General features: G+C 38.5%; 1 protein-coding gene across 7 annotated transcripts in view; it reads left to right on the top strand.

The window, feature by feature from the left end:
- Window positions 1-15496, top strand: part of GAPVD1 (GTPase activating protein and VPS9 domains 1) — an 80097-nt gene that overhangs the window by 36968 nt on the left and 27633 nt on the right. For 5 of the 7 annotated variants that reach the window (XR_004681208.1, XM_035015812.1, XM_035015814.1 and 2 more), the window contains 4 exons: window positions 2146-2306; window positions 5311-5440; window positions 7401-7526; window positions 13654-13827. Coding sequence is in view for 6 of the 7 variants with exons in the window: in XM_035015812.1 (XP_034871703.1) it covers window positions 2146-2306; window positions 5311-5440; window positions 7401-7526; window positions 13654-13827 (591 nt within the window). In the remaining variant the exon portion in view is untranslated. The remainder of the gene's footprint in view (window positions 1-2145; window positions 2307-5310; window positions 5441-7400; window positions 7527-13653; window positions 13828-15496) is intronic. The other 2 variants (XM_035015813.1, XM_035015815.1) reach the window with 1 other exon arrangement.

The following is a 15496-nucleotide window of genomic DNA, read 5'->3' as shown; positions in this document are numbered from 1 at the left end:
GCTGAAGGCAGACGCTTAACGACTGAGCCACCCAGGCGCCCCTGACACTCAGTGATTTTTAAAAAATATTTATTTATTTTAGAGAAAGAGAGAGGGAGTGGGAGCACACGAGCAGGGCAGGGGGCAGAGGGAGAGAGAGAGACGCAGACTCCCCACTGAACGTGGGGCCTGATGTGGGGCTCGATCTCACAACCCTGAGATCACAGCCTGAACTGAAATCAAGAGTTGGGTGCTTAACCAACTGGCCATCCAGGTGCCCCAGCACTCAGTTATTTTTAATATTATAACCTGTTTGCACTTTTTTAACATGAAGAAATAAATGATTTTTAGTAAATCAGAGATTTTTTTCCTCCATTCACTCCTGTACATTAGTTCTTTCATTCTTTGTCATCTAGAAGTATCATTAAATATGGGTATAATGGAAAATAAACTTCAAATGTTTGCCCACTATTACTTTGTATAGTCATATGACCTGGTCATTGAATTTATTTCATATTTTTAAAAAATGTGTCCATTATTCAGAGGGTTGATTTTCTTTCTGTTTAATGCTTTCGCAACCCAGGACAACAGTTAGCAGCCATCACTGCCTGGGATCCCTCAGCCACCAATCTCACTGCTCATATTATTCTAGTAACCCCATTTGGTGGGTAATAGGCTGTTCTTCCTCTTCTTATATAACTTTCATTGAAGAAATAGTATATGAAAGTGTGCTCCATGTGCATGTTGCTTTTGCTTTATGTGAATTGCTACATGGATTTTGATTACTTGCATTTTTATAAATTATAAGGTTTGTTGCTTAAGATTCATGTAGTTGTTCATAAAGTTGGATTTAAGTTCACAGTTCAGTAGAAGACAGTGAGTGAGGGTCAGCAAATAAAAGGTGGGAGTGAGCCTGTGTTCGACTTTTGGAAGTTGATCTGTGCTCTGGATTTTGAAAGTAAGAGTGATTAATGAACAGATCTACAGCATTGTGTAGAGGACTCTATATTTTTTTTTTGAGATTTATTTGTTTATTAGAGAGAGTGGGTGCACACACGGGGTGGGGAGGGGCAGAGAGAGAAGAAGAGGGAAAGAATCTCAAGCAGACTCCCTGCTGAGCGCAGAGCTTGACATGGGGCTCAATCCAACAATCCTGAGATCATGACCTGAGCCAAAACCAAGAAACCAAGAGTCGGAAGCTCAACGGACTGAGCCCCCAGGCGCTGGAAGAGGATTCTTTATATTTCTGTCTTCAAGTAGGTCAGCTTTCAAAGTGAAGTTGAAAGACTTTTGTTATTATAGAGTGTTTTTGCTTTATGTCTGTGCTTTTGATTATTTTGCACTGAAGTAGAATTTCTATTTAGTATTCCGGTTGTACTGAAATTTACTGCCGTCTGAAAGAAATTTGAAGCTTATCACAGAAGACTTAAACTCATGGAGAAATTGTCAAACTATCTAAATCTTTCAGTGTCCAAAAGTTCTTGTAAGATGTGTAGGATGATTATTTTAGAAAAAAGTATTACTTGTTTTTACTTATAGGTAAAGCTTGCTTACTTATAGAAAAAAAGCACCCCAAAATAATTAGATTTTTCATTAATTTAGAATGTTTCTATAAAGCAGAAGGGAAGGGAACTCTTTTTTTCCTGCATTTTTGGAAGGAGATGAGTACATTTCAGGAAAATCAATGTGTCTTCAAAAACTGATTCTGATTTTGTCAATGGTTGTCCAATTAGCATATATTACTTTATATGGCTCTCAGATTTCTGTATGAAGTTTTTTGATGCTTGTAAGTTCAGTGGCAGTTAAATCCTTTTATAGGAGAAATAGTTGAAGGTATCTTGATAAGAAATAAGGTAGTGCTCTTCTTGTTACTCCAAGCCTTAAGCTGAGAGATGTGTTTGCTGTTCTGCAGGCGTGCTCATCCGTGTGTCACTCAATATCAGATACACATAGACTATTGTTTCTATCAGTTTTGAAGGAGAATCTGTGTCAGTCATTAGAGTAACTGGGAAGATGTAGGGGTTTTTTTTAAATTCATATTCTCACCCCTCTTTTTTTGTGCATGTGCAAGTACATTAATAGAAGATACATTTTTATATTTACTGTACCATTTTCTTCATCTTGTCTTGTTCTCTAAATTATCATATTTGAATATTTTTTTATTAGCAACTCGAAGTAGAAGCCGCACCAATGTGCTAATGGACTTACATATGGACCATGAAGGGTCATCTCAAGAAACCATCCAGGAAGTACAGCCAGAAGAGGTTTTGGTCATTTCCTTAGGGACAGGTCCCCAACTCACTCCAGGGATGATGTCGGAAAATGAGGTATGAATGTATTGTTAATTTAACTTATAGCCATCAATATTAAGGAATTAGCTTCTTTTTTTTTCTCATTCATGGTCTCTTGCTTTTGTAAGTCAATATGCATTTAATGCCAGACTCCCTCTGAATAGTTCTAGGGGGCCTTTCACATTAATACATTGAATTGATAGCATGGTAGCTGGTGATTAGGTCTACACCAAGAGGAATTTTCCTCATTGTATAGAAGAGACAGGAAGCCAGGAAATTGTAGTATGGAAATTGAAAAGACTTTTCCAGTGACCTGTAGGAAATGTTTTTTGTTTCTTTGTAATGATCTAGTGGTATTCTTGCTTTAGAGAGCTAGATTCTTTAGAAATACTGTCTGTTCTTTGGTTGGTTAGGAAGAAATGGAAGACAGAACTGAAAACGAAGAAAGTAAAATATTTTGAAGAAATGGTCTTGGGATGTGGGCATCGCTTTTAAGATATTTGTAAACAGAAGAGCTTGGGACAGAGGCAAAAAGAATGAAATAAAAAAGAAGCAACATTTTATATTCAACACGGACTGCTTATTAGTTAAGAAAACCTATTCATGGGGTGCCTGGGTGGCTCAGATAGTTAAGCATCTGCCTTCGGCTCAGGTCATGATCCCGGGGTCCTCGGATCAAGTCCCGCATCGGGCTCCCTGCTCAGTGCAGAGCCTGCTTCTCCCTCTCCCTCTGTCATTCCCTCTGCTTGTGCTCTCTGGCTCTATCTCTCTGTCAAATAAATAAATAAAATCTTAAAAAAAAAACAACAACAAACCTATTCATGACCTGGGATGAAGGGACCAGTTCTAGTGGTCGATGAAATGATGGTAGTGGTTGATACAGCCGTATTTGGAACTGTGGCGTGACCGTTAGGAAAGAGTTCTGTCAAACTCCAGAACTCTGCACACACACACACACACACACACACACCCCACAAATGAGCTGGCAAAAACTGTCTGAATTAACTTTTTAGGAACTCTGGAATGTAATAAACTTACAACATCTAGGGGAATGTTGAATGAGGAAAAACAACTGCTGAATTTCAGTCAGGGAGCTCTGTGGCATTTTACCTTCCCGTGTTAACCTTCCTCCAGTTCCCAGCTCTGGCAGCCTTGAATCCCTGTGCAGGGAAATATTTTCATTATGGTATGAGCCTTTTGTTTGCTGTTAATCTTATCATTCTCTAGGCCTTTAGATAGATTTTTCCTGAAGATTCTTTGTACGTTGCTCACTATGAGTTTAAAGTACCAAGTTATCTTAAAAATACAAAATGTAAAAATTTTGTCTGCATTTAATTTCAAGCAAATAGGAAAATAATTCTATTTTTATTTATTTATTTATTTGAGAGGGAGGGAGGGTGGAGGAGCAGAGGGAGAGGAAGAGATTATTTTTTTTTTTAAAGATTTTATTTATTTGAGAGAGAGCACCAGCAGGGGGAGGGGAGAAGGGGCAGAGAGGGAGGGAAAAGCAGACTCCCCGCTGAGCAGGGAGCCCAACATGCTGCTCTATCCCAGGACCCTGAGATCATGACCTGAGCCGAAGGTAGACGCTTAACCCACTGAGCCACCCAGACACCCCGGGAGAGAGAATCTTAAGCAGGCTCCACACACAGTGCAGAGCTGGACGTGGGGCTCCATCTCACAACCCTGAGATCATGACCTGAGCCAAAAAGAGTCAGACGCTTAACCAACTGAATACCCAGGCACCCCAAAATAACTCTATTTTTGAATGGCTTTTTATTTTATTTTATTTTTATTTTTATTTTTTTATTTATTAGAGAGAGAGAGAGTGAGAGACAGAGCGCAAGAGGGGGAAGGGTTAGAGGGAGAAGCAGACTCCCCGCCGAGCAGGGAGCCCGATGTGGGACTCGATCCCGGGACTCCGGGATCATGACCTGAGCCGAAGGCAGTCGCTTAACCAACTGAGCCACCCAGGCACCCTTGAATGGCTTTTTAAAAGCATCACATGAATAAAGGTGTAGAGCCATTAAAAAACCCTCTAATTTACTCATTTAAATGCAGGGCCAAAACAGCACCTAGAGGGTTTTGGGTTTTTAAATTTTTCTTCTTTTTAAGTGAGGAGACTATTCTTCCTTCATATTCTGCCAACAGCCTAGGATCTCAGTGGCTGTGATTTCGAGTTCCAGGTGTGCTTAAACATGCTGTTAGACTTTTAGCAAAGCACTCAGTTCTTCATTAGGTTGGAGATCCATGTTTCCAGCAGAGTTATGAGGCTTGTATGTAGTGAAAAGTAATTCTGTTATTTGGAAGTCATCTAACAAATAGAAACCTTGTAAAAAGGCCATCAGCTCTAAGCTAGAGATGGCTGTGAAGTCACACTTCAGCTTCTGGTATGGACTTTTGTGGCTGTCTATATGGTGATCGAGACAAGGTTCAAACTGGATTGATTGAATTCTGGTGCCTACAAGATAATTTGTTCCTATGTTTTCTTCCTGTTAAATTAGCTTATTAACTTTCAAAAAAATGTACTGCAAATTTAATGTCATTTTGCCATGCAGAATGCTTTCTGTGCATTTTTTAATTTAATCCTCAACAACTCCATGGCATGAATACTGTTACCATGACTCTTTAAAGATAAAGCTTAAATCACTTACCCAAGATTACATAGTTGGCACATGGCAGAGCCAGAAGGACCACCAGCTTGCTGATTGCAAAGCCTTTTGATTCTTATGATCCTACCCATTACTCACTATACCCGATTGCCTGTTCAATCTCTGATACCGGGTGATGGAAGGGCATAGGTTCACTTTTGTTTTAACTGATCTACTTTTATTCTAAGGGTACTTAAAAGCTTGATCAGAATCTTGTGAATGGGTTTTTAGTTAAAAATGAGAATTTTAAGATTAAGAAGAACGTAAATATGCATTTGCTGTGGTCTGTTTTCCTATTAGTAATCTCCTCAGTTCTGATAAACCAATGACATTTTATTTTTTATTTTTTTATTTTTATTTATTTTTTTTTCTGGCATTTTATTTTTCAGGTCCTAAACATGCAACTTTCAGATGGAGGACAAGGAGATGTCCCTGTCGATGAAAACAAACTCCACGGTAAACCTGATAAAACCTTGCGCTTTTCCCTCTGCAGTGATAATCTGGAAGGAATATCTGAAGGTGAAGGGTTACTTCATTCAAAGAGTTGTGTGATTCAAGTAATACTTTGTTTTGTGATCTTTAAAGGAGCCTTATAAATTATAATTATACCATCTGTTCCTCAACCTGAGGAGAGTAATGAAGTTTTCTTCTAATGACCTTGAACAGTTGGCTATAAAGATTGTTTCTGGAATAAATGAAGATTGCAAGAAAAAAATTAAAAAAGAAAAAGATTGCAAGAGACCTTTGATCATATAAAATGGAGAAGATACAAGTCTTCATTGAGGCTTGAATAATGCCAAGTTTCTCTAGTATTAATTAATGTATACCAAAGCTTATGGAGCTCCTTTAGAGGGATATAGTGCATGTCTAGATGGGAAAAATGGACTCACTAGTATTTTAGGATGTTGTGTATACTTTTAATGTTCTGTATTTCTTTATTCACACACATACACCTTTATGAAGCAGGAAGATACAATGGAAATGGAATAAAATTAGAAAATTAAAAGCGTAGATTGTGAAGTGAGAATTTGTCATTTCATGTATGAGGACAGACTTTTTTAATGAAGAAAGTTCAGTTTACTATCTTTTTATTTTTTTAAAGATTTTAATTTTTAATTTTTATTTTATTTTATTTATTTATTTTTTAAAGATTTTATTTATTTATTTGACAGAGAGAGACAGTGAGAGAGGGAACACAAGCAGGGGGAGTGGGAGAGGGAGAAGCAGGCTTCCCGCTGAGCAGGGAGCCCAATGTGGGGCTCGATCCCAGGACTCTGGGATCATGACCTGAGCTGAAGGCAGACGCTTAACCGACTGAGCCACCCAGGCGTCCCAAGTTTACTATCATTTTAAACAAAACATAATAGCTTTTCCTTTTTCTCTAACGTTTTAGAACAGAAGTAATGTACATTCATTCTAGAAAATGCAGAAAAGAAATGGAATCATCTGTAATTTTTACCATTCTATTTTTTTTCCTGGGTGTGGAGCCCAACATGGGGCTTGAAATTATGACCCTGAGATCAAGACCTGAGCTGAGATTAAGAGTTGGATGCTTAACCGACTGAGCCACCCAGGAGCTCCTACCATTCTATTAATAACAGCATTTTGATTTTTATTTATAGCAAAAGTAGGCTTATGTTGTTTTGTAACCCTTTTTTGTTTAACAGTATAGCAGTGACATTTCCCTTTGTAATTTAACATTCTTAAATATCTTAGGTTCTTAATGTTTTTTTTTTCTTTAACTTCAGGTGGGGATAATTTAAACATTCTTGTATGATTAAACATATAGATTGTTTCTGCTTTTCAAGCATTATAAAAAGCCCTTTGACAAGCAACTTTGGATGAATTTTTGAATTGTTTCCTAGGATAAATTCCTAGAAGCACAATTGCTGGCTTAAAGGGCGTGTGTAATTTTAAGGTATGGATGCAGTATTAAAAGCACCTCGAGACACCTGGGTGGCTCAGTTGGTTAAGCATCTGGCTCTTGATTTCGGCTGAGATCATGATCTCGGGGTTGTGGTATCAAACCCTGCATCCGGCATGCTCAGCAGGGACTCTGCTTGAGATTCTCTCTCTCCCTCTGCCTCTCCCCATGCCCCCTGCTTGTATACTCTCTCTCTTTAAAATAAATACATACATAGGGGCACCTGGGTGGCTCAGTTGGTTAAGCAATTGCCTTCAGCTCAGGTCATGATCCTGGAGTCCCGGGATCGAGTCCCGCATCGGGCTACCTGCTCAGCAGGGAGTCTGCTTCTCCCTCTGACCCTCCCCCCTCTCATTTGCTCTCTCTCTCTCTCTCATTCTCTCTCTCTCAAATAAATAAATAAAATCTTAAAAAAAAAAAAAAATAAAATAAATACATACATAGAAATAAATAAATGTACCTTAATCAGTCTTCAGTCTGTTTTGAAGGCATGAAAAGTTGCATGGTGGCTCATGACTTTTAAAAAGCTCACTCACAGTATAAACATTTCTCTAGGTCCGTCAAATCGCTCCAATTCAGTATCCTCTCTAGACTTGGAAGGAGAGTCTGTATCAGAACTTGGAGCAGGACCTTCTGGGAGTAATGGAGTTGAAGCTCTACAGCTATTAGAGCATGAGCAAGGTAAAGTGAAGCTGAACACAGTTGCTCAAGTAGCAAAGAATTTACCTGGCTGCAAGATAAACTGTGTGTTTCCATGTAGATTGGCTGTGTTCAGTAAAAGAATAAGTTTAAGTTGATTATATAATGACCATTAAACTTGCATTTATTCATAGTTCTTTCAGTTCTTAAAAATGTTTGGTTGGTAACTGAATTTTTTAGGCTTAAGCTACATAGAATAATTAAAATGAATTGCTTGAATTCTATAATAGTTAGCATTTCAATTCTGTAATATTGACATTTTAAGGGATACAAAGATAAATACTTGGGGTTAAAGGAACTTAGAATAGGGAGAAGATGGTATACAAATGTCTAAAAGTATTATAAAAGTGCCTTGGCAGTTCTGAGTGAGAGATACGTGTGGTTGGAAGTGTAGGGGAAAGCTTAGTGGAAGAAAATGTTATAGCCTTAAAGCCCAGCTCACGTTGCGTTGGCAGAAACTCAAGATGGGGCATTCTAGGTGAAGGAATAGAATGGTATAAGCAAGTCAGGGAAGTGGGAAACCATAGTACTTACTCAGGAACTATCAAATAGGGGAATAATGTGGGGTAAGGATTGAAAAGTAGATGGATACATATTGTGCTTTAAGAAGATTAATTTGAAAAAGTTCTTTGGATTTGTTCATTTAAAGATCACTGGTGACCTTCGAAGGAGTGTTGAGGGCAGATTGCAGATCAGCTGGGTCTGAGACCTCAGTTCATTTTCATAAAGGAAAAGAGCATTGCCAGTTGGGATATGTGTGGCTTAAATAAAAGTAATATTATATTTTACTGGATTAGTTTGTCATTATCAGTTAGGATTAAATTTTGTGCACATAAGAGAGAAACCTAAAATAATACCTTAAGACAGAAGTTGAAAGAATATCACTTAACAAGCCCTCTAGGTGATTCTGATGTAAGTGTGGCTGTTCTGATGTAGGTGGTTGGTGGTCTACATTTTGTGAACACTAGGTTAAGAAGTAAATTGAGACAAATTATAGACTGCTTCTCATTAGTCAAGGGAAGAGAGGAAACTCTGTATTTCAGGGGGATGTATTCAAGTCAAATGAAGAAAATATTTTAGTATGGGCTTATCAGTTAACTATTTCCAGAGTAATTGCTACATAACAAATCATCTCAAAACTTAGTGACTTAAAACAACAAACATTTATTTGTGCGCTCATGTCTGTGGGTCAGCTGGGTGGTTCTGATTTGGACTGGGCTGACTCATGTATCTGCAGTCACTGGTGGTTGAGTAGGGAGCTCTGCTAACTTAGCTGGGGGATAGTTGGTCAGTGAGGAGAGCTGGCTGCTCTAGGATGACCTTTGCTTTGTTCCATGTGGTCCCTCATCCACCAGCAGGCTAGCTTAAGCTTGTGCTCATGGCAGAAGCAAGGATGAAAAAGAAGGCAGAAGTTTTTAAGGGTCTTTTGAGGCCTAGCCTTGAAACTGGCACACTTTTTTACTCTTCTAGCCAAAGCAAGTAACAAGGCCTGTGCAAATACACAGAGAGGGAAATATATCCCATTTTTTTTTATTAGCACATAATATATTGTTTCAGGGGTACAGGTCTTGTGATTCATGAATTACACAATTCACAGCGCTCACCATAGCACATACCCTCTCCAGTGTCTGTCACCCAGCCACCCTATCCCTCCCACCCCCGTCTTATGATTTGTCTCCCTCTCTGATTTCATTTTGTTTCATTTTTCCCTCCCTTCCCCTATGATCCTCTGTCTTGTTTCTCAAATTCGTCTTATCAGTGAGATCATATGATACTTGTCTTTCTCTGATTGAGTTATTTCACTTAGCATAGTACCCTCTAGTTCCAACCATGTCATTGCAAATGGCAAGATTTCATTTTTTTGATGGCTGCATAATATTCCATTGTACATATATACCACATCTTTATCCATTCATCTGTCGATGGACATCTGGGCTCTTTCCATAGTTTGGCTATTGTGGACATTGCTGCTGTAAACGTTGGGGTGCAGGTGCCCCTTCGGATCACTACATTTGTATCTTTGGGATAAATACCCAGTAGTGCAATTGCTGGGTCATAGGGTAGCTCTATTTTCAACTTTTTGAGGAACCTCCATACTGTTTTCCAGAGTGGCTGTACCAGTTTGCATTGTGAAGGAGGGTTCCCCTTTCTCCACATCCTCGCCAACGTCTGTCATTTCCTGACTTGTTAATTTTAGCCATTCTGACTGGTGTGAGGTGGTACCACATTGAGGTTTTGATTTGTATTTCCCTGGTGCCGAGTGATGTTGAGCACTTTTTCATGTGTCTGTTGGCCATTTGGATGTCTTCTTTGCAGAAATGCCTGTTTGTGTCTTCTGCTCATTTCTTGATTGGATTATTTGTTCTTTGGGTATTGAGTTTGATAAGTTTTTTATAGATTCTGGATACCAGCCCTTTATCTGATAAGTCGTTTGCAAATATCTTCTCCCATTCTGTCGTTGTCTTTTGGTTTTGTTGACTGTTTCCTTTGCTGTGCAAAAGCTTTTTATCTTGATGAAGTCCCAATAGTTCATTTTTGCCCTTACTACCCTTGCCTTTGGCGATGTTTCTAGGAAGAAGTTGCTGTGGCTGGGGTCGAAGAGGTTGCTGCCTGTGTTGTCCTCAAGGATTTTGATGGATTCCTGTCTCACATTTAGGTCTTTCATCCATTTTGAGTCTATTTTTGTGTGTGGAAAGGTCCAGTGTGTGTAAGGAAATGGTAAGGAAATGGTCCAGTGTGTGTAAGGAATGGTAAGGAAATGGTCCAGTTTCATTCTTCTGCATGTGGCTGTCCAATTTTCCCAACATCATTTGCTGAAGAGACTGTCTTTTTTCCATTGGACATTCTTTCCTGCTTTGTCATAGATGAGTTGACCATAGAGTTGAGGGTCCATATCTGGGCTCTCTATTCTGTTCCATTGATCTATGCATCTGTTTTTGTGCCAGTACCATACTGTCTTATGATTACAGCTTCATAATAGAGCTTGAAGTCCGGAATTGTGATGCCACCAGCTTTGCTTTTCTTTTTCAACATTCCTCTGGCTATTTGGGGTCTTTTCTGGTTCCATACAAATTTTAGGATTATTTGTTCCATTTCTTTGAAGAAAGTTAATGGTATTTTGATAGGGATTCTTTTAAATGTGTAGATTGCCCTAGATAGCATAGACATTTTCACATACTTGTTCTTCCAACCCGTGAGCATGGAACGTTTTTCCATTTCTTTCATGAGTAATCTGTAGTTTTCTGAGTACAGATTCTTTGCCTTTTGGTTAGATTTATTCCTAGGTATCTTATAGTTTTGGGTGCAATTGTAAATGGGATCGACTCCTTAATTTCTCTTTCTTCTGTCTTGTTGTTGGTGTATAGAAATGCAACTGATTTCTGTGCATTGATTTTATATCCTGCCACTTTACTAAATTCCTGTATCAGTTCTAGCAGTTTTGGGGTGGAGTCTTTTGGGTTTTCCACATAAAGTATCATATCATCTGCAAAGAGTGAGAGTTTGATTTCTTCTTTGCCGATTCGGATGCCTTTTATTTCTTTTTGTTGTCTGATTGCTGAGGCTATGAGTTCTAGTACTATGTTGAATAGCAGTGGTGATAGTGGACATCCCTGCCGTGTTCCTGACTTTAGGGGAAAAGCTCTCAGTTTTTCCCCATTGAGAATGATACTTGCCATGGGTTTTACATAGATGGCTTTTATGATATTGAGGTATGTACCCTCTGTCCCTACACTGTGAAGAGTTTTAATCAAGAAAGGATGCTGTACTTCGTCAAATGCTTTTTCTGCATCTATTGAGAGTATCATATAGTTCTTGTTCTTTCTTTTATTAATGCATTCTATCTCATTGATTGATTTGCGGGTGTTGAACCAACCTTGCAGCCCAGGAATAAATCCCATTTGGTTGTGGTGAATAATCTTTTTAATGTACTGTTGGATCCTATTGGCTAATATTTTGGTGAGAATTTTTGCATCCATGTTCTTCAGGGATATTGCTCTGTAATTCTCCTTTTTGATGGGGTCTTCGGTTTTGGGATCAAGGTAATGCTGGCTTCATAAAACGAGTTTGGAAGTTTTCCTTCCATTTCTGTTTTTTGGAACAGTTTCAGAAGAATAGGTATTAATTCTTCTTTAAATGTTTGGTAGAATTCCCCTGGGAAGCCATCTGGCCCTGGGCTCTTGTTTGTTGGGAGATTTTTGATGACTCCTTCAATTTTCTTACTGGTTATGGGTCTGTTCAGGTTTTCTATTTCTTTCTGGTTCAGTTTTGGTAGTTTATACGTCTCTAGGAATGCATCCATTTCTTCCAGATTGTCTAATTTGCTGGCATATGTTGCTCATAATATGTTCTTATAATTGTTTGTATTTTTTTGTGATCTCTCCTCTTTCATTCATGATTTTATTTATTTGGGTCCTTTCTCTTTTCTTTTTGATAAGTCTGGCCAGGGCTTTATCAATCTTATTAAAATTCTTCCAGAGAACCAGCTCCTAGTTTCGTTAATCTGTTCTACTGTTCTTTTGGTTTCTATTTCATTGATTTCTGCTCTGATCTTTATTATTTCTCTTCTCCTGCTGGGTTTAGGGGTTCTTCCTGTCAGTCCCATCTGTTCTTCCTCCAGCTCCTTCAGGTGTAGGGTTAGGTTGTATATTTGAGACCTTTCTTGTTTTTTTGAGAAAGGCTTGTATTGCTATATACTTTCCTCTTAGGCCCGCCTTTGCTGCATCCCAAAGATTTTGAACAGTTGTGTTTTCATTTTCATTTGTTTCCATGAGCTTTTTTAATTCTTTAATTTCCTGGTTGACCCATTCATTCTTTAGTAGGATACTCTTTAGCCTCCATATATTTGAGTTCTTTCCAGCTTTCCTCTTGTAATTGAGGTCAAGTTTCAAAGCATTGTGGTCCGAAAATATGCAGGGAATGATCCCAGTCTTTTGGTACCGGTTGAGACCTGATTTGTGACCCAGGATGGGATCTATTCTGGAGAATGTTCCAGTCTCGAGAAGAATGTGTATTCTGTTGCTTTGGGATGGAATGTTCTGAATATGTCTGTCAAGTCCATCTGGTCCAGTGTATCATTTAAAGCCTTTATCTCCTTGTTGATCTTTTGCTTAGATGATCTGTCCATTTCAGTGAGGGGGGTGTTAAAGTCCCCTACTATTATTGTATTATTGTCAATGTGTTTCTTTGATTTTGTTAGTAATTGGCTTCTATAATTGGCTGCTCCCATGTTAGGGGCATAGATATTTAAAATTGTTAGATCTTTTTGTTGGATAGACCCATTAAGTATGATATAGTGTCCTTCCTCGTCTCTTATTGTATAGTCTTTGGTTTAAAATCTAATTTGCCTGATATAAGGATTGCCACTCCAGCTTTCTTTTGATGTCCATTAGCATGATAAATGGTTTTCCACCCCCTCATTTTAAATCTGGAGGTGTCTTTGGGTCTAAAATGAATGTCTTGCAGACAGCATATTGATGGGTCTTGTTTTTTAATCCAATCTGATACCCTATGTCTTTTGATTTATTTAGCCCATTTACATTCAGGGTAGCTATTGAAAGATATGAATTTAGTGCCATTGTATTGCCTGTAAGGTGACTGTTACTGTATATGATCTCTATTCCTTTCTGGTCTATATTACTTTTAGGCTCTCTCTTTGCTTAGAGGACCCCTTTCAATATTTCTTGTAGGGCTGGTTTGGTGTTTGCAAATTCCTTTAGTTTTTGTTTGTCCTGGAAGCTTTTTATCTCTCCTATTTTCAATGACAGCCTAACTGGATATAGTATTCTTGGCTGCATATTTTTCTCATTTAGTGCTCTGAATATATCCTGCCAGTCCTTTCTGGCCTGCCAGGTCTCTGTGGATAGGTCTGCTGCCATATATCCCAATTTTTTATCAGAATCACACTGTAGAGGTTGCCCCAGTTAATCTGTCAGAAATGGGGGTACATATGCTGAGCTTAGTTCAGAGAGGGAAACAGTACATCTGTAGGGGGATAATTCAGTGTTGGTATTGCATGCTCAGTGTTACTGATAAAATATGTACCTTTAAAGTTGATTTAAAAAAATAGCTGTGCTGCCATTTTTAAAGTGCATAATTTTGTTTCTGATAGCTACAACACAAGATAATCTTGATGATAAGTTAAGGAAGTTTGAAATACGTGACATGATGGGACTGACAGATGACAGAGATATATCAGAAACAGTGAGTGAGACCTGGAGTACAGATGTCTTGGGAAGTGATTTCGACCCTAACATTGATGAAGATCGCTTACAAGAAATTGCAGGTAACTGCTGTTTAATTTCTCTGGAAGATTGCTGCTTAGTTATTCATATCTACCTGCCCTTCATGGGCGGGGACTTCAGCCTCAGACAGACAGACCTAGGAAGCTGAGATAACTGTATGTAACAAGGCATTTGTGTCTTTTTTTCTTTACCGAAATATAGGTAGCGTTTTTCCCTATCTGCATTTAACTCCCCCTCCCCTGCCAAAAAAGAAAAACCAGTCTTCTGAATTAGCTTCTTGTTTTCAGGGCATAGTATATATTCTGAGGATATTCTTTTTGAGACTACACACCTCACCTGAAAATGAAAATTCTTACAGATTATAGCCATAAAATCTTTCAGAATAATACAGTACTGAGATTCTCTAAAAATTGAATTTAATAGGGCGCCTGGCTCACTCAGTAGAGTATGCAACTCTTGATCTCAGGGCTGTGAGTTGAAGCCCCATGTTGGGTGTAGAGCTTACTTAAGGAGAAAAAAAAAAAAAGGAATTTCTTCTGGAAGGATTAGTTCATTTCCAAAGAGTGATTAGTTTTTTCTTTTTTTTTTTTTTTAAGATTTTATTTATTTGTTTGACAGAGAGAGAGAGAGAGAACACAAGTAGGCAGAGAAGCAGGCAGAGGGAGAGGGAGAAGCAGGCTCCCCGCAGAGCAGGGAGCCCGATACGGAACTCTATCCCAGGACCCTGGGATCATGACCTGAGCCGAAGGCAGCCGCTTAACCGACTGAGCCACACAGGCGCCCTCTTTTTTTTTTAAATATCAATTTTATTGAGATACTATTTACATAGTTTAAAATTCACCCTCTTTAGGATACTGTTCTGTGAGTTCTGAAAGATTTCATACAGTCCTATAAGCAGCATCTTCATTTTCTCTTTAAATCATGGAGCGTTTCAGGCAAATACAAGAGGGAAGAACGTACTCTGTGTATCAGTCATTCAGCTTCAACTATTACACATGCACACGTGGCCAGTTTTGTCTCATCTCTTCTCCCACTACCCCTTTTACCCTGTCTCCCCCTGTTATATTTAGGCAAATTCCAGACGTTATTTTATTTGTAATTATTTTATATATCTTTAAAAGGTAACTTTCACCAGTAACCTTTTGCCAAAAGTTTTTTATGCACTGCAGTAGAATTGTTCTTTTGTTAGGCGTTATCAGACAGCCGTCATGGAGCATCCTGAACTTGAGTATTTGTAACACGGGTGTATAATAATGTTTAATCCTTTCTATTTGTATTTTTAAGTAGTGTAAACAGATTTCTTAATTGGTTTTGCATTACTTTGTTTCAGGGGCCAAAGTAGTATTCTTCTTGGCAGAGAGCTCTGTTTGAGCAGTGAGCTGTATTTGCAGTTGAATGCATGCTACAGAGATGTGTATTTTCCTGCAAATATATTTTATTGCTCTGAATATGTGGCTAACGTGCCAGAAGAGAACATATTTGGCCAGTATAACTTTCTGTGGTTTAGTGTCTCCATTTGAGTGTTTTTAATCCCTGTGAGGACTATACCTTTTAGGAATTTTGGGGCACATGTAAAAATGTGCTACACAACCAAGATGAACGATAGTTGAAATGAATTGACCTAATGATGGATGTTTTCTCTATGGAGAGTCCAAGGTGAACAGGAGGAAACTGAGAAAAAGGAGCTTTTGCCATTGTGACCAAAGTCGG

This window comes from Mirounga leonina, unplaced genomic scaffold (genome assembly GCF_011800145.1).
Source record: "Mirounga leonina isolate KUSES-001 unplaced genomic scaffold, KU_Mleo_1.0 Mir_170, whole genome shotgun sequence".
Taxonomy (NCBI): Eukaryota; Metazoa; Chordata; class Mammalia; order Carnivora; family Phocidae; genus Mirounga; species Mirounga leonina.
Note: the sequence above shows the minus strand (reverse complement) of the source record. Positions and strands in the feature narration are given on the sequence as shown.